The sequence below is a fragment of the Coenobita brevimanus genome, chromosome 14 (genome assembly GCF_032717465.1).
Source record: "Coenobita brevimanus isolate Jiangsu-jjx chromosome 14, ASM3271746v2, whole genome shotgun sequence".
NCBI classification, from domain to species: Eukaryota; Metazoa; Arthropoda; class Malacostraca; order Decapoda; family Coenobitidae; genus Coenobita; species Coenobita brevimanus.
In genome coordinates this window covers 1204826-1224538 of record NC_136967.1, presented here as the reverse complement: position 1 = coordinate 1224538, position 19713 = coordinate 1204826, and the positions used below count along the sequence as shown (strand labels likewise).

Below are 19713 nucleotides of genomic sequence, written 5' to 3'. Positions count from 1 at the left end.
CGTCGAATATATCCCTGAGGAAATGGGCCCAAGGAGGAACATAGGTTCACTGATTAAAATGTGATCTCGGGTGTCGTCTCCCACAGTGAGGTGTCCCCCAGAGTCCCAGGCACTGTCCATGTCCGGCCCTTTTATTTTTTTTTTTTTTTAGGTAGACTAAAATAAATTTAGGCTCGTACTAATTTGGGTAGTAATAAAAAGATAATTTTAATATATCTACTTCACGAACATAATAAGATTAAGTATGCAACCATATATTTTATCGGCATGTGGATAAGTATTGCAATGTTGACAATATTTGCGTCACTTTCGAGTTGTAAACAAATAATGAATAATGAGGAAGGAGGGCAAAATAAGAAACAAAAGAACATCGCACAATTTCAGACAAACATTCAGATCCTTTTTCTAGTTCGGATTATCGTCTACCTATCTGTCAAATTAATATAGGATTCTATTGAAGAAGAATAGTTTATCCTCTGTAGCCCCGGGAGCGGCGTGGACCCTAAGTCAGCTGGATAACTGCACGCGGGGAGAAGTTTTAAAATGCTGGATATAGTGTTATTTCGGACTGACCAGGGCGGCAACCCGGACGTGGTGAGGGAGTCGCAGCGCAGGAGGTACAAGGACGTCGGCGCCGTCGACACTGTAATTGAACTAGACTCAAAATGGAGAGCAGGTCAGTTCCCTGATTGTAATTCCCGAGCTGCTTGCGGCTGAAATACTACATCCCTTTTAGCCCGATGACGTAAGTTTGATATTACTGTTGCTGCCTCCTGGCAGATTTCTTCAGGTTGGGATAGGGTTTCAAACTAGACATCAGTAACTCTTAGTCATGAAGTATCGTACGGTATATCTTGGCCGAAATAAACGTCTGGTAGTCCAGTTTTATAGCCTGAATGAAATGTTAACATCCATGTTCATGGTGAAATGGTTAAGATTGTAGTGTGCAGTAGAGGTTAAAATGGCAAGGCAGCCTCACATCATTCGGACTGGTAAAAGTATTGGTGTATACAAGGCATTATGCTTTCTTTGGCTGGTCACTGACTCACAAGGTAAATAAATCAGAGAAAGGGCAACTGAGTCAATGTAATTTTCAAGTTAATGGTACGTTTTTCCAAATCATGATATTAACTGGTAGGTAATAAAGTAGAGGGACAGTGTACCTTATAGTAGATAAAGGTCCATGTAGATTAGACTCCTAGAGCAATATGTAATTTTTTTTTTGTATATTTTTTCTCTAATTAGTGCCCATTTCCCAGTCAGATTTTTGTTTTGTTTTACTACTAGTACTTTTACAGTTTTTTTTTTTTTTTTTTTTTTTTTTGTAGTAATATCATAGAGAAGGGCACTCATGGCCAAGGTTAGGTATGGTAAGTTATTTAGGTTTGGTTTTATACTCGGTAATTTCTTTCAGCCTTCAAGTTATCTTCTCCCCTATTGAGTCGGGCCAGGAATTCCAAGTGTCTCCATATTATCTTGAGTTTAGCCTTTTTGGGAATGTAGGAAGCGATGAAAGCCTATTAGTGCACTAATTTATTAACCAGTTATTCAGTGAATGTCTTCCATCCACTCCCATAATTAATGAACCTTGATTTCTGTGTTACGAGGCTGAGTCAGTCTGCAAGCTATATAGCTACGGTACTTCTGATTTTCGTAAAGGAAACTACACACGTTGCATGTGGGAGGTGTTGTATGCCAATGATTTGATGTTGATTGCAGAGAATGAAGGGAGACAGAGGAAAGATTTAGGAACTGGAGAGATAGTATGGGGCATAAGGGCTTAAGAGTAAATGCAGATAAAACAAAAGTGATGATAGGCAGTACTGTCAAAGAAGAAGGAGAGTGGCCATGTGCAATTTTCTACAAGGGTGTAGGAAGTAATTTAATCTTGTGCAGTGTGTGTGATAAATGAGTGCATAAGAGATGTAGTGGTATTAGAGGTAGACCGTGAGGTAACGCTGATTTCATGTGTGCGGTATGTTAGGGAGAGCAGTTGGAGATTGTCAGGCATGAAAGGATTGAACTTGCTGGTGGGTCTCTTGAGTATGTGGAAGAGTTTTGATAATTGGGAAACATGTTATGTGCTGGAGGTGGGGCTGGAGCTATCTCTGTCACTAGAGTGAGGAGTGGTTGGAAGTTCAGGGAGCTGTTGCCTCTCCTGATATTGAGAGGGCTCTCCTTCCATACTAAGGGATCTTTGTATGCAGCTTGTGTTAGGAGTGTCATGCTGTATGGTAGTAAGACCTGGGCAGTAAAGGAAGAGGATATTCGCAGGCTCAAATGTACAGAAATGACAATGATTAAGTGGATGTGCGGTGTGTCCCAGAATGTGAGGCCTGGGGGGGCTTGGTTTACGATGGAAGAGTTGAGGGATAGGTTGGGACTGGAGTGTAGGCTATTGGTGTTGTGATGAGGAGAGGTAGATTGAGATGGTTTGGGCATGTGGAGAGGTTGAGGGATGATAATTGGGCAGGAAGTGAGAAGTGTTAATATTAGGGGTAGGGTTGCAAGAGGTAGACCGAAAAAGACCTGTGGCAAGATCACTGAGTGTGACCTCAGGGATAAGGGACTGAAAAGAGAAGCTGCCAGAGATCTAGCAGCATGGAGAGTCGCCATTAGGTGACCAAGGCTGACGCGTACAATCATGTTGGAGCCTTCAATAATGAACGAAGGAACGAAACCATTTGGCTTATCACCCAGTGTATTCATTAGTAGGTAGGACCACATGTACCGGTAACTACATGTAAAGTACCGTACTGTATGCTATTACAGTACCAGTATATGTATTAACTGTAGTTTATGTTACATGATTGTTGAACTCATATAGCTTATCATTCCAGCTCGGCACAGAGGCGACCTTCTCAATCGGATGGGGAATGTCATATCCAAGACTGTCGGCGAGAAGAAAAAGGTATGTTACACCAAAGGCAAATCAGTTTGCTATTCAAGTTTCTAATCATACAAGACTGTTGATTTCTGGGAGATACACATACTCCTTTTCTATCCAGGCTTCAAGGACTAGGGTTGACCAGTATTCTCAGTCCCTTATATAGCTTACACAATTGGTCAGCTTTGGAACTGTCTTGCTTTGTCATTGTGTCCTTATGCTGCTGGGCCCCAGTATAGAAGAAGAGAGTAGAGCAGTATACAGTATTGGCGAGAGAGAAAGAAGAGGAAGAGGAGTGACAGAGAGAAAGAGATGTATATGAGAACATGGCTTTGTTCTTAGATACAGTACAGTACCTCACTTATTCCTTAAAGCCCATGATATTTCCTGTTGGGTTTCCGAGGAGGGTGCAAGGCATTAGAGATGATGATGACCTCCAGTCTTCTGTGTTATGGCTTTTGTCGAAAGTGAAAATTATCTAGGCTTCTAGCCATGGGTTCATTGATTTTCACATTAAAAAATGACTGATGTAGATCAGTAAATAATTTCAGCGCAGAATTTACAGGTTGTTTAAAGTACAGAAATGATACAAATTGCTTCTATTGAGTTTACATTTAATAAAATCTCCAGGATGTGCTCTTATGTCGTGGAACATCACTGCATTGAAAATTTTAAGATAATGTACTGTACTGGTACTAATCAAACCATGACTGAAGTGAAATGTGAGTTGATATATGTTTTTTGTCCAGTATTTGTGCCAGGTTGCAATTAATTTTGCCATTTGAAGCTGACTGACAATTTTGCCCATCAAGAGTAGCTATCTGTAGTCGTATGCCTTAATCCTGGAAGGGATAGTTGACTGGTACATTTAATCTGGCAAATGTCAGAAAATTTTATTCAGCTTAGAAGAGATCTCTAGAACTTAAAAGGATAATGTGGTATTGAAACATTAGTAGTGTACAATGCCACACAAAGAGTGGCCATTAGTCTCATCATGGGGACCAGTATAGAAGAGCAGGCAGTCAATGTCAGTTGGAGTGTAAGTTGTATCATAGGGCATTATTGATTGCTGTATGGTACCCTACAGAGAATTATTGTAGAATAGCTAGGTTTTGTAGTCTAAGTGGTGTGACTGAGGTGGGGCTGGTGTTAATCAGGCGGCGAGGCAGAAGGGTGAGGCAGAGGTGGAGGAGAGTGTGTCGGGGCCAGACCTGGGTGTCTTAGAGCAACACCTAAACTGCTACAGTTACATCCATGGCCACCAGCCCAGCCAGGCAGACCCGCGCCTGTCCGGCCGGCTGGCAGCCCCACCCTGCCCCCATGCATACCCCGCCGTGTCACGCTGGTACACCCACATGGCATCGTTCTCGTCAGATGAAGTTGCCCGTTTGCCCGACCCTCACAGTCTCCCCTTCATGGCTCCACTGGTAAGATGGGGTCAGCTTCACCAAAGAAACTTATGATCAGACCTCCTGTTGTAACTGATTTATTTTCCTAGTAAGGACAAGAAAATGAGAATGCAGTCTTTCCATGTCTTATTTCTCCTACAAAAATGAATGCAAGTTACAGCAGGGTATTGATCATAAATATGTTTGACATCCCCTTCCTTGGCCTTAACCTTTTCACAGCAATTGGGGTACTTGGATATTTCATTCAGGATAACACCATATGAATTTACTCAGCTGATAAAAACTTTGCCAGTCAGAGGCTTTATAATTGTTTCAAGGCTGACACATTCCCCAGCTTTTCAGTATTGACCTGTGGAGTCAGAGGTCAGCCACTGACTTATGATACTGCCTGCCTTAATGGTTTGCTGCTAGCTGTTTCATGCCCTTCACATAAGCTGGATGTTTCCACTTGTCACACTACCATTGGGTGTGATTTTTGCCTTTTATCTCTTTCAGGTCATGGGGTCTCTTCTAAACTGCATGAAATTATGTGGTTTAAATGAGAATATTATCATATATTATTCTTTGGATGTTATTTAAGTTCACTGGAGATGGTTGTTATACCCTTCAGTTTTTATGTCCTTTAACCTGGGGGGGCCTCTTTTAAATGAAATAAAATGTGGTTGCCAGAGTAAAATGAAAAAGACATCCATGACCTGAAGGCTACCAGTATATGACAGTGTTGGTGGCCCAGTGGTGAGCTAATGAACCTCTCACTCTTCACCCTTGTATTGAAATTGTGACTGAAGTTGTGTCATCTGTTCTTTTTTAATAGTGGTCATTGGTAAGAGGAGAGGTGCTGGCTTCACTCTGCCACTCTGCCCCACTGCATCATGAGTACATACTAGTTTTGGTTACCTGTACTAATGGTAGCTTTTAGGAAGTGTTTTATTTGTATTGCTGTACAGCCATGCATTTGTGTTTGATTATACTGAATGATCAGTTTTAAATTCTGTATTTGTTCACATTATTGTGTGTTCTTATTGTTTTCAAAAATTACGTTGTCCTTCCCATCTCAACATACTGCTGTAATTCTTCACTCTGTTTATAACTTTACACTAGTAATTTGTTATCTTTTCATGTGGAATTATTTTTGTATATATTCTGTACTGAGTAATATGCTTACAGGACAGTACTGTACTTAAGTTAGTTTCTTGGTTATAACACCAAGAATGCATGGTGTGGTGTGTTGAATATGTCACTGGTATCATTGCATTACATAAGCCATTTCCATGTACCGGTAATTTATAAAAAAATATTTTGGGTAGTATACATTATTTGTCAGTATATTACAATACATTCTTGATTTCTTCAGCATACTCAACCCCCTTCAGTTATGACTGAATTGAAGAGGTTTTTGGAGATACTGTAGTTTGTAACTCTCTTCAGTCAGAGGGTTGTGTATGGAGCAGAATATAACTGTGGTGGTGGTAGCCAAAATATGATTTAAAAAAAAGAAAAAGTACAGTAGTTGTCATACTGAATGAGTTTGAGAAAGTCCTCATCATCATCATCACCTTCTGGACCGCCTTTCCCACCGTAGGGCCGGGTGAGGAAGTTTGAGCAAGTATTTTGTATATTCTTGATCATATTTATTGTCTACTCAAGCACTCAGTGTAATGTTAGAATCTCTTCAGTATGAGGACCTTTTATTTTAATTTTTATTTGTTTATTACCCTTGTGGTGCATTTCTCAGGCTTTTATATACAGTATATATATATATATATATATATATATATATATATATATTTTAATGTGTCTGACTGTGGACATAGGCTTCGCAGCCTGCTCTCCAGGCCTAGTAGTCCTCCTACATACCATACACCTCTCTACATGTGCTGTCTGGACATTGCTACTCCTCACCCTGCCCTTGGGTGGGAAAGGAGGTCCAGATGATGATGATGAATATATATATATAGACTGGCACTGATACAAAAGTGATAGCTGTTAAAGTGTTGAGTGTTGTGTTTGTGTGTCTGTACTTACTGATTGAATCATAATGGGAGGAAGATATATCTACAACCGGCATAATGGGAGGAAGGTATATCTACAGCCACCTTCTTACCCTCATAAATTAATATCTTTTATTTTGTGGCATAAAGCCTACCTTACATCATGTTATCCTACCATATTTATATATAACAAGGCAAGCTTTATACTTGCTGCCATGGCAAATTTTCTGTTATCAAAGTACAAGGGTAAATGTTGGGTGATGTGTTTGTAGCTGTTTGACTACACCAACCAGACTGCCTTTATTGATTTTATTGGCAACAGAAGTTGGCTTGTTGGAGGGAGTTGTAGGGTGATTGACAGGTCCAATACTGTAGTGAGTTTGTTGGTTTTGGTCAGAACATGGGCAGCTTGCTTTAACCTGCCGTGTGCCTGCCAACTTGGGACCTTCATGGAGCTGTGGTGCTGGTCAATTTTGCCCCCCCCCCTTTTTTTTTTTTTTTATTTTTTTTTTTTTTTTTTTGATAGGTTAGGAATGATAAGAAAACATGGAAAACAACCATAAAAGAACTCACAGAAGCCTAAAAGGTCGATTTGTTCTCAGCCGTCAGTTGAAATGTTCAGGCTGCCTGGGACACCCAGTGAGTTGAGGTAGGAGATTGGGATTTTCTTCCTGGGTAACTATCCCAAATGACCCAGGGAGACTCTCAGAAGGTACATAGATGGTGTGGGAACTGTCCCTAAGCATAATGATGTGTGGGGGCACATTATGACATGTGAGTGGCTTTTTTTTTTTTTTTTTTTTTTAAATGTGTCTGACTCTGGGCAAAGGCTTCAGGGCCTACATCTCGGGGGCAGTAGCCTATCCCAAGGCCCAGTAGTCGTCCTACGCCTCCACATGTCACCACTTCGACACTAACACCCACCATCCATATTGAATACATGCTTGGGCTGTCTCGTACAGCAAGGGTATTTTTACAACATGTCGGCGGGTCATCTGGTAGATCAGGGAAGTCTGCTTTGTATTAGGTAAATGTTCGTAATTTTGGAGTTAGTGTTTTACGCATGTAAAAAAGTGTTTGCATAGTCTTTATCAGCATCATCATCAACTGATGAATCACTTGCACCATCAGTGGGAAGCATCAGGAGATCATCAATATCGCATTGGGAAAGACCTCGGTGCGACGTGGTGCTCACTCACTTATGGTCAAAATAAGACTGAGGAGACGGCTACCCGCATGGCTTGGGGGAAGCGTGGGTGAGCCATGGCATTGGTACCAGCTCTACAGAGGTGCAGGACTGTGCCTACCAAAAATTTACCAAATTTGAATTTTTGAATTTTGGCGATTTTTTCAGTTGTCGGCCGTAATATTACGGCTGTAGCAATTTGTGCACACACATAGCCAGCCATAATATTAAGGTTGTGGCACACGGCGGGTTAATATTGAGCATTGATATGTAGGCTGTAATTTATTTTGCATGGGAGGTTCTTGGCACTTCCTTAATATTTATTATTGCTTATAATGTATTAATATTTTCATTTGATTTATGTTTGAAAACTATGTCCTTATTATTTTTTTTGAGCTTTAATCATCATCATCCAAAACAAATAAAGTTGTTTTTGTTGTGGACCCAGACTCAACAGAATGTAAACCCAGTGGACTGCAGACTGAAATTGTCATTCTCTTGTTGTCCATGATCCCTCTTTTTGCTGGATAGGGAGGAGTAGAGATGTTTGTATTACCAGGCAGCACCTAGTTAAATTGATTCCTCCATATGAAGGCATTCCTCTTCAGCACAAAAGTAAAATTATCAGATAGCATCTCCATTGAAATGTGACAATCATTTTTGCATCATTCAGGCCCTTTGAAGTCCTGGCTGTATCTTGCAGGCAGAATGTACATGTAATATTTCATATGCAAAATATTTCAGTACAAGGTAGTAGGGAGCACCATGTGGCCACAAGATAGGTGGATAGGTAAATAGAAGTAATGAAATGACTGATGTGTACTTATTGCAGATCCATGTCCTGGTTTATTTACATTGGTTTTTATATTCCAGGCTAAGGAGGCGGAGGGCACAGACACATCGGTTCCGGCGGAGGTGCGAGAGAAACTGACAGAGCTGACTCCTGACCTCCTGCGGCCCCTCACAGTGTCACAGCTCAAGGAAGTGGGTAAATTGCAACATTGACAACTGTGTATTGTGTATTTTCCCATATATCTGTTTGTCGTTCTGTTAACTTTTTAGTTTATGTATCCTTCCATATGTTTTTGTGTCAGTGGGTATGGAATTTTCCGGAAGAGAATTCCTACATGACAAGCTCTCTGCCTCCCCAGAATTTATTGTGGCTTTATGTACAGCATTCTTTAGCCATATTTCCCAGTAACAGTGGACAGCTGGATTTTTCTCTTATATTGATGGGAATAACCAAAACTCTAGAACCTTGATATTGCCCATCCTAGAGAACCTGTACCAGTAGATGTTCATGAGGGGAAGTAGCTGGGTTTTTACAGTTATTGTTTTGGGGAGATATGAATGAAAACACACTTCTTACCTCAGAAGTTCTTGTAATTCACCGATGTGGCTTGAACCAAAAATCCTGTTTGCATTTATAGCTTGGTTTAAGTACAGTTGTTAGTATAATTCTGATTGAATTTTCTAGCCACCAGGCTAGAATTTTGCCCTTCATATTCCACCTTACCGTACTTGAACAAGGAGAAATTAGATAAATACTAGAATGAAGGTATCCTCTGAGAATGATGCCATTTTATTGTTCATTATTATGTTCACAAGCTTAAGTTGAACATTTTTTATTTATTGTACTGTGCTTGGTCAGTGCAATACATTGAGGTCATAGTAGCTTGAGAATTAAGATAATTGTAATAACTGTTTCTTGCAGGTGAAGAAGCTTGTTGATGATGCAATGAGCCAGAACAATGTGGAGCTGGATCGGACTGAGGCTGAGCGCGATGCCATCCTGAAGGAGATTGGTAACATAGTCTACGATGATGTACCAGTCAGTAATGATGAGGTCAGTCTGGCTTTTGATTATCGATTGCACAGTGCTGAGTATTTAAGGTGATAGATTTTCTGTGTAATCTCACTTCACCCCAGATTGTACATAGCATGACTATGTTCATCATCATCATCATCATCCAATCCAGTGTTGCCCCATGAAGAGCGTAGGAGCGTGGGGCTAGGCAAATTGATGTGACATTTAAGATGAGAATGACCAGCCTCACTCATCCCTGAATGGCAGTATGTGACCAATAAACCCCAACCACCCCTCATATAAACCTACACAGCCTCAATCCGACTGGAGCACCTTAATTACCCACTAAACCACCTGGTGCCATGGTTTGGTTACATGGTTACCACCCAGAGTAGTTAGTGGTTTCCTGGTGTACAAGAAACCATTTGGCTTGTCACCCAGTGTAGAATCAAACCATTTGGCTTGTCACCCAGTGTGGAATCACCCACAGACAGAAGGAGGAGGAAAAAATGAAGGAAAGAAAGACAGAAGAGAAGAAAGGTCTGTCATCCGAGAGCAGCACTACATTGAGTGAGCGGATGGTGAGTGCCCCCACCTACCAGTACAATGCATAGCCAGTTTACACGAGATGTACAGAGTTAGCTGTAGTTAGACAGTGGTGTTTTCTAACAGATTATTGTTCATGGAAAGATCTGTGTATATACTGTAGGTGTTATTATTCCAGTTTATAGTTTATCACTGTTTTAAATTTTACTACTTTCTAATTTATTTATTTATTTTTTTAATTACGATAAGCACTACCAGTGTATGTTTTCTTCCTTCTTAAAGCACCAGTAATCTTGAAGAATTACAGATCAATTATGAGATAGCCTGCTGTACATTGTTTGTGCTGTGTATTTAGGTGGGGGTGCTCCCCGTCCACTCACTCGATGTAGTGCTGCTCGTGGACAATTGCCCTTTCCTTTCTTCCTTCCTTCCTCTTCTATCTTTCTTTCCTTCGTTCTTTCCTATTACTTATGCCTACAGGTGACTCTACATTCTCTCTTCTGTCTTTTTTTTTCCTTCATTCTTTCCTCTTCCTTCTGCCCATGGGTGACTCTACAGTGAGTGACAAGCCAAATGGTTTCCTGTACACCAGGAAATCATTTACTACATTGAGTGGTAACCATATAACCAAATTATGGCACCTGGTGGCTTAGTGGGCAATTAAGGCACTCCAATCAGATTGAGCCTGGGCAGGTTTATATCCAAGGGGTGGTTGGGGTTTATTGCTCATGTAATGCCACTAGGGGATGAGCGGGGCTGGTCATTCTCATCTTAAATGTCAGGACCAACTTGCCTAGCCCCAGGCTCCTATGCTCCTCGTGGGGCAACACAGGATTAATATGATGATGATATTTCTTCATGATAAGTTCCTGTACTGTGCAGTTTTGTTTGATCTTGGAGGGAACAGTTTGCAGGCTCCTGGCCTTTGGTTCCTTCTTCCTTGCATCAAAAAAATAAAAAAGCAAATGATACTGTGCTCTGTTTTGTAAGAGTGTAAGCTTTATTTGTTTATTTTCCAAACTACAATGCAGATAGTGAATCTCATTAAAATTATTAATGTATCCTCAGCCATACAGTATCTCTTCACGTCCCTTAATGTGTATGAATCACTTAACTTTTTCAGCAGCGTAGTTTGTATGATGACCTGCTTCATCCCATACAGGATAATAATGCAGTAGTGCGGACATTTGGAGAGGAGAGCAAAAAGAAGTATTCCCATGTGGATCTCATCGCCATGATTGGGGGCTCAGACTCTAAGCGTGGGGCCGTCACTGCAGGTACAGTATGTGGTGCCATATTAACCCTTTGAGATTCAAATGACTATTTCAATCGTGATTTCAAATCCAACCTCAGAGATTCGGATGACGCTTTTAATCGTCATTTTAAGAAACTTCTGTAAAATATTCAGCATAAATCGTATTTACGCATCATAACAAAGAGGCTCGAGCATGATGTCACGGAATGGTTGCTCTATGTGTGGCGGTACTGCACAGCTGGTCAGACTCATGGCTTTGTTTCTTTATAACTTTATTCTTGGTGAATATTTTTCTACAGCAAAGTATAAAATTTTTGGTTTTTGCCTATCTTGAACTCGTCGCTTTGACTTTTTATTTTCTTTGTTTTCCTTTTACGAACATACCACGATAAAGTACAGCTATTCAGCTTCAGAATAACACCACAACCAGCATCCTATCATAAAAGTGTATTTACACTGACCGATCAAAGAAAAACATCGCAAAGTGAATATGTGGCCAAGACTAAAATATAAATTGTGCATCTCTTTCCTTTCGCTTTTCTGCATAGTGAAATGCAAAAATTACCATAATCAATATATTGTTAAGGTCTATCTATCTATCTATCGCCAGACGCCATAATCCCGTAAGGGGTGGCCATTTGACTCTGAGTTATTTGTTTTACGGGGAGGGGCACTAACCCTCCACCAACCCACTTGCTGACACGTAGGCAGCACATATGGTTTGGTTATATGGTTACCACCCAGCGTTGTAAATGGTTTCTTGGCTTACAGGAAACCATTTGGCTTGTCACTCAATGTAAAGCCACCTGTAAAGGAAAGAAAAGCAATAAGAAGTGACAGGAAAGATAATTTATTGTATTTTTGCATGGTTTAAACCAAATTTACATATCTTTACTCATTATTTTTTGCCGCATGTTTTTCTACGGCAAGTTATAAAATTTTTGTGTTTCGCCTAACTTCAACTCATCATTTTGACATTTTAGTTTCTTTGTTCTCCTTTTTTGAACATACTGTGATAAAGTACAAGTATTCAGCTTTAAAATGACACCAAAACCAACATTCTATCATGAAAAGTGTATTTACACAGAGCGATCAAAGTAAAATATCGGGCCGCGCAGATGTGGGTCAGCGTGAGTGGCTGACTCTGGCACAGACATAATCTGCCCGGCCCAGAAACGTGATAGTGTTAAGAAAAAAATCATCATCCGGGCTTCCTTTTCCATCCTAGGGCAGGGTGAGGAGTAGCAATGTCCAGGTAGGCCAAGTTTGCCCAATCCAATGGGCCACACTTCCATTCAATCAAGCCCCCGGAAGAAGATACCCAGAAGCCTCCAAAATTGTTCCCTTCTTGAGGGGGGTGGGGGATCAAGATCCATTCATTTTGAGAACTGAATGCATTGCACTTAAAAGACTGACCGTTTATTGCCCTTAAAAGACTGGAGGCAAGAGGAAATACAGACACAGGAAGATACTTTCAGAGTTAACCTGTTGCATACCACTCATAATGTCATCGTATGCCTTATATAGTGATTTACTCATGGTTTCTTGGAGTCCACTGGGTTCACATCAAGAAGAGCTGGGATCATAACAACTTCAGCTCAAACACATAATTCTTAGGCACAGTAAAATGTTTGGGAGCTAGACTGAGTAGAGTGAAAGGGTTGTCATTGTACAGAAAGGTTTTTGCTAGTGGACACTGCTTTCTCTCTCTCTCTCTCTCTCTCTCTCTCTCATTACCATTAGAAAATCATTGGATCAACTGATTACTGTATATGTAGAATGATTTTCTCACCTTTACATAAGTAAAATGAGATGATCTGTTTGTATGATTTATGTACTGTATCCAGGTGGTAGAGGATACTACCTGACGGGTCCAGCTGTTTACCTGGAGCGTGCAGTGGTGGACCTGGCACTGGGGATGTTGCACAAGAAGAGTTACAGCCCCCTTGTCACACCCTTCTTCATGCGCAAGGAGGTCATGCAGGAGGTGGCACAGCTGTCACAGTTTGATGAGGAATTGTATAAGGTGTGCTTACATAAATTTGTGTGGATATTTAAATAAAGTACGCTCTTCATGGGGCAACAGAGAATAAGATGATTGATGGATGGATGGAGAAAGTAGAATACCACATGGAAGGGTAGATAGTGGTTGGTGCTACGAAGACCTTGGCACTGAGCAGCGGTATGGGTGTGGAGGCTGCAGGAGGATTGATTGATGGTATTTTAGTGTCCCCATTAGCATATAGGTGTGAGATTTTGTGTTGCATAAAAATAAAAAGCAAAAATAGCAGCTGGGTCAATGAGCTACTGAGGAGCACTTGATGGATTTGGCACTCCATATCAGAGTTGACAATTGATGGATCAGGTAGATGTCAGGTGCATGTAAAGCACAACAAAAAATAAATAAATAAATATGTAAGTGCAGATAAGTGGACTCTTCTGGGGTTTGGATACTTGAATGATTATGTAGTGCATTTCACTTGACATGCTGTTCATAGTTCTCTCACTTTTGTATCCTTTCTTTTCTTGTTTTTGTATCCTACCTCATACAACCTTACTTGGGAAAAAATGTCATGCTAGTGGTGATAGTAAGATGTATAGACCATCATAATTTTGGTTACACTCAGCTTCCTCAGTCACCTGTGTTTGTGTGTGGTTTTAGAGTTTTTTGTGTGTCAGTGTGTGTGGTGTTTCATTCATGGGGTTGGTATTTTTATCTGTGTTTTAATTTCCTTCTTGTTATATGGCTTCAGTGACCTGTAACATTATGCTGCCAGGTTCAGATATTGTAATCTGTATAGCAGTACTGAACCTCACACAGGTGGTTGGCAAAGGTGATGTGCCGGGGTCTGAGCAGGTTGATGAGAAGTACCTGATAGCCACCTCAGAGCAACCCATCGCTGCCTTCCACCGGGACGAATGGCTCCCCACTGACCAGCTACCCATCAGGTCTGTGCATATATACAGTACATGATATTTATTTTTGTAACATATTTTTTACTCCTGACTGATTGTGTTCCATTAACAAACCTACATATAATGAATTAGTGAAATGTTGTGTGCCTGAAGCAGCACATTATTATTCATTGCTGTTTAGTCACTGGAGTTCTGCAGTGTTAAAAGGAAAATAAATTCACAATACTTGGTTTGTATTGACCTGAAAAAAATCCTTAACCCTTTCCAGCTTAGTTGATGGCCAGGTGTAGTCATATTGGGGAGTTGAGTTGATCAGTAACCAAAAATTTGATCAGTAATGAACGTCATAAATTAGGCTCTTCAAATTTCATGCAACACAGCATAGTATTCAAGCTGTAGAAGTGGCACATTTCTGTCAGACAGAAGCAAACCAACTACTGTACAGTTACTCATTATTTGTATCTTGTCTGTGCTTCATCTCATTGTTATGTTGACCTGGGCCCTCATGCCCCAGATTAGGGAGTAAATAGTTAGCTGGTAGTTGGTTAAATTGATTGTATTGGTAATTTGCGTTGTCAGGTATGCTGGGGTGTCGTATTGCTTCCGGCAAGAAGTTGGCTCCCACGGCAGAGACACTCGCGGTATCTTTAGGGTACACCAGTTTCAGAAGGTTAGTTTGCCAAGGATTGTGTCTATCCTTCTACTTTTGTCTTTTGTCCCTCTTCCCCTTTTTCTTTCCTTTTTGCCCTCTTTCCTCTGCTGGCTCCCCCCTTTCATTTTGCTGGCTTCCCTCTTTCTCCTTGTCTTTGGAATGTCATTTATTAACTCCCTGGGTATCATGATGTCATTTGTGTTGTGTCTGTGATGCATCCAAATCTGAGACTTTGGTACATGTCCACTAAGCTCATGTCCAGATGAGCTTTTGGCCACAAAAACAGCATGGGAGGAATCTTGCATGAAGTGAATAGCGTGGTAGTCAAAAGAATGAGATAAATAAGGCATCATTATGATGAATGCTGAAGTGACTAATTATGTTACAGGCACTAGGTGGGGCAAGACACAGATATAGGTAGTGAACAATCCAGACATCTCTTCTCTTTACAGGTGGAACAGTTCTGCTTGACATCACCTCATGACGGAGCCTCGTGGGCCATGATGGACGAGATGATCAACAATGCTGAGGAGTTCTGCAAAGCTCTTGGCATCCCTTACAGAGTTGTCAATATTGTGTCTGGAGAACTTAATAATGCAGCGGCAAAGAAGTTGGACCTCGAGGCTTACTTCCCTGGCTCAGGTAAGGAGGAGGAAGTGAGGAGAAGAAGGAAAGATAGGTGGAGTGTCTGGAAAAGCAGTAGCTAAGAGATAGAGAGGGGATAGTTAAAGTGCTGAAGAATTGTGGGAGCTGAGGGAAATGCCATATGTAGTTGAATTAAGTTGGTGAACATTGTGCTACTGTATAGCAATTTGAACCAAAAAATCTTACTACCAGTGAAGTTTTAACAAGCTTGTTGCTAGATGGAATGTGCTGAAGGGGTAACCAAAAAGGTCACGAGGGTATAAGATCGTATTCATTGTGATCACCATCTAGTTTCCCACTGCAGTACAGTACTGGTATGTCAAAAGTGTGAGTAGATATGGTACTGATAATAGGATTGTGTTGGCATCTTGGAATTAACAGTTATTGATTTTTTACTTTTGCACAACTTTATTTTGAAAGGGACAACTTTTGCAGGCTTTTTGCTTATAGTTCCCTCTTTCTTCATTAAAATAGAAGAAAAAAAAATAACGTGATGTGATTAACCAAATGCCCATTGAATGAAGCCATACATGCACACTAAACTACTCAAGACTTAAATATAAGTAATTAAAGTGTGAAAATATTGTATCTCTCAACTGTCCCCTTCTGTGTCTGGTTTAGGGGCGTACCGAGAGCTGGTGTCGTGTTCCAACTGTCTGGATTACCAATCACGGCGCCTCAAGGTTCGGTACGGGGCAACCAAGAAGATGAACGCAGCTGTGGGTATTATTTGTTTTGTTTCCACACTGAATGGTTAGATTTAACATTGAAGAAAATAAGTAGGAGAGGCAACTTAATAGCTTGTAGCCCAACTGGTCTGTTATTCTAATTATTTGTTTAACATGTTTTTGTTTGAGATTTTTTTCTCTATAAAGCTGTTAATTTAGTGGTAGGTGGGGGCACTCACCATCCACTCACTTGATGCAGTGCTGCTCTCGGGTACCTGCCCTTTCCTCTCTTCCTTCCTTTTCTGTCTTTCTTTTCTTCATTCCTTCCTCTTCCTTCTATCTGCAGGTGACTCTGCACCAAGTGAAAGCCAAATGGTTTCCTGTACACCAGGAAACCATTTACTATGCTGGGTGGTAACCATACAACCAAATTATGGTGCGTGGTTTAGTGGGTAATTAAGGTGCTCCAGTCAGATTGAGCTGGTGTAGGTTTATATCCAAGGGGTGGTTGGGGGTTATTGCCCATGTAATGCCACTTAGGGATGAGTGAGACAGGTCACTTTCAGCTTAAATGTCAGGACCAACTTGCCTAGCCCCAGGCTGTTATGCTCCTCATGGGGCAACACTGAATTAGATGGTGAATGGATGAATGAATGAAACTACATCATTGCTGTATTTGTTTGTAGTCAGTTTGAAGTCAGCCTTTTTAAGTTTGTAAATCATTTGCAGTTCAGTAATCAGCTTGTGAAAAGTTAGCTCAGTGAAGCCTAGTAGGTATCATTACTAATATATGAACTGATTCATGTCTTTTGTTTGTAGTATTTAATTATGTGATTTAATTTTAAAGTAAAATACAGATGCTATGTAGCAGTCTTTGAATTTATGGATTAAACATCTATTGATTGCTTTTGAATTAAGCTGTAACATCAACATGCACAATCTGAACGCTTTGTTGTGTGCACCTTATTCATGTGGTCATCTGTGTGCCAGGTTGAGTATGTACACATGCTAAATGCAACCATGTGTGCAACCACACGAGTGCTGTGTGCACTGATGGAGAACTACCAAACAGAGGAGGGAATCGTGGTGCCAGACGCCATCAAATCTTATATGCCAGAAGGTAGGTGGCTGGGATGGATTAGTGTTGATTGAAAGTGCTGTGTGGTGAGTAGTTTAGCACATGTGAGGTTGGTAGATCTATATGGAGTTTTCGGAGTTTATTTCTCTTGCTACTAGACTGCTTTTTATTAGACTTGGGGGGGGATTCATACTGAAGGGGTTAGTGAAGACTATGTCTACTCTCTTCAATTCAAAGATTCACTTGGAAGTTGAATAAAGTAATCTGTATGTATCAAGAATAAAATATGAATTCATCGGAGTGAATTGGTGAAAAAAAATTATTATATCCATACAACAAAGGTGCTGATAGATTATTTTTTGCAGAGGATGCATTCTTTAACATGGATTGCCATCACTATTGTACCGGTATATATTTTCAACTCCTTTTAGAACTGTGGTACAATGTGGAGGGTATTAGTTCAGTCATTTATAAACTATCTTCACAGCCACAATTATTATTATTGTTAATACTGTATTATTATTATGATTATTACAGTACACAGGTTGGAATATCATGTACACTTCTGTGGGAATGCCCTCTAGATTTAAAAGTGGAGTTGAGTTTAGACAGGTAGATTACTTTATTTATTAGCATGACCTTAATGCTGTGCCTCTTTCCATTGAAGAATATAGAGAGCTGATCCCCTTCAAGTACCCGGCACCCATTGAGGAGGAAGCTGGTAAGAAGAAGAAGAAGGGCAAGGGCAAGCAGGAAGAATGAGGCTGGCCTTTCCTTATCGACTGATACTTTTCAAAGTAATTTGCCTTTTTTTTCCCCCTAGTGGCAGGGTCCTATTATTATTTTTTCTATACAATGGTGTCTTTATTTTGTTCTTGCTATTCCCAGGTGCTTTTATTCAAAGAGAGACTTTTAAAGCTGGAGGGGTTACATGTAGCCATCATAAACCCGTTCAGTAAGAGAAGCCTTTCTTGACCTGAATAAAATTTCTGGGAAGTAGCTAGAATAAACCAGTGAAATAAAGAATATATATGATTCGAGAAGTTAACATAAAACTAAATAAACATCCATACTGTTGTTCAACTGATTATTGAGTAGATATTTATTTACTTATTTATTGTTGAACCAAGCAGAAGCATATCCATTAATCTTTGGGTACATATCCAACAGGATAGCCTTAGCCAAACATTCTCCATTGGTTTTTACTGTATTGCAAGTTATTCCATTAGCATCCTCCCCCTCCACACACACACATACACACACAGCTGCTGGGATGGGCTGAGGGTTTTTACACTGGTGCCGTTTTAATGATTTCCAGTTTTTGATGACAATAAAAAACTGAAGTGCTAGTGTCTTTTATTACAGAAACCAACCAAAAAGTGAAGTATTAGGGATCTTACAGCACAGATCTTGTGAAGTACTGGATTCTGGGTCCCACACCACATCTCTTGACATTCCTCCAAGCTCCTGTGCAAGTTATTGGTGTGTAATGTCTTCAGGGAACACAAGGACTAGTAGAAATTATGTGATGAGGCTTTATAGGTAAATGATGCTCAGTGCTGTTGAATGTTGTGAAGTTGATTAACTGCATCAGCCCTGGGACATAATTTAAGCTTCTTTTTGCTACTTCCACACAATTTTCTTTTCAGCTTACGAGAGACATATTGAACTGGAGGGGGTTAGTCATGGACTACATTAACAATTTCACATCCAGATGTCGCCTCCTAAGCTGAACTGAATTTCCTGGAGGTATCTACCAATCTACAGCCAGATGCCATGAGCCCATAAGGGATGGCCGTTTGTTTTTGAGTTAATGGTTTTACAGGGAGGGGCACTCACCTGTGAACCCACTTGTTGACACGTAGGGAACACGTGGGTTGGTTATATGGTTGCCACCCAGCGTTGTAAATGGTTTCCTGGCTGACAGGAAACCATTAGGCTTGTTACTCAATTTAAAGCCACCTGAAAAAGAAAGAAGAGTAATAAAAACTGACAGGAAAGATGGGAAAAATAGGAAGAAGGGAGGGTACACACACAAAAAAGAATGATTATGGTGAAGGAAGAAGTAGGCAGCACTATATCAAGTGAGTGGATGATGGTCGCCACCACCTACCACCTTCCTTGAGGTAGCAAGAATAAATTATGACATCCTTGGCTGATGAGTTTAAGTTTAGACAGTTTTATGGGTAACTCGCACACCAGGGAAAGAAAGCACGCAAATGCAAGGGTTCTGTGTTCAAAGCCCAACCTTTTCACCAAGCTGTGTTATTTTGTTACACACACACACACATTGCGAGCGCGGGTGAAATGTAGGAAAATGATATCATTAAATTACCAGTTAGGGTGGCTTTACACGGTGAACGAACATGAACAAACTGGTGAACATGCGCGAGCATAAAGGAAATTGCAGGAATGTTCGAATGAGTGTTGGTGTATATCATCTTTTCCTTTAGGAGCCCATGGATGACAGTAAGTGAAGCACATACCGTACTACATTTTCTTCTCTTGACATTATGGTATACATGTGGCTGCAGTGGGAATACTGAAGCCTTCACTTAGAATCAAGAGATCCCAGAACATGAACGAATGCTCAAGGGACCATGTGCGAACATAAATGGGAACGTTCGTGAGTGCTCTTTTGGCAGTGTTTGTTTAAGTTCTTTCGCTTTTGCT

At 40.5% G+C, this 19713-nt stretch overlaps 1 protein-coding gene across 4 annotated transcripts; it reads left to right on the top strand.

The window, feature by feature from the left end:
* Nucleotides 1-497: 497 nt before the first annotated feature.
* SerRS (Seryl-tRNA synthetase) lies at nt 498-18442 on the top strand. 4 transcript variants are annotated; one of them, XM_080265365.1, is made up of 14 exons: nt 498-676; nt 2841-2911; nt 4045-4314; nt 8347-8457; nt 9188-9319; nt 10989-11103; nt 12929-13107; nt 13903-14030; nt 14577-14667; nt 15102-15291; nt 15916-16013; nt 16953-17082; nt 17708-17837; nt 18406-18442. In XM_080265365.1, the coding sequence occupies exons 1-13, from the start codon at nt 544-546 to the stop codon at nt 17800-17802; spliced, it is 1743 nt and encodes a 580-aa protein (XP_080121491.1). In that variant the 5' UTR covers nt 498-543; the 3' UTR covers nt 17803-17837; nt 18406-18442. The 4 variants fall into 4 exon arrangements, with proteins under 4 accessions (XP_080121491.1, XP_080121490.1, XP_080121493.1 ...); XM_080265364.1 differs by lacking the exon at nt 18406-18442 and having other exon boundaries at nt 17708-18387; XM_080265367.1 differs by lacking the exons at nt 4045-4314; nt 18406-18442 and having other exon boundaries at nt 17708-18387.
* The last annotated feature ends 1271 nt before the right edge of the window (nt 18443-19713 follow it).

Coding starts and splice junctions, on each gene's coding strand:
- SerRS (XM_080265365.1), top strand. CDS start 544: ATGCTGGATATAGTGTTATTTCGGACTGACCAGGGCGGCAACCCGGAC. Junction 14,668..15,101: donor GGGTACACCAGTTTCAGAAG/GTTAGTTTGCCA, acceptor TTCTCTTTACAG/GTGGAACAGTTCTGCTTGAC. Junction 15,292..15,915: donor GGCTTACTTCCCTGGCTCAG/GTAAGGAGGAGG, acceptor TGTCTGGTTTAG/GGGCGTACCGAGAGCTGGTG.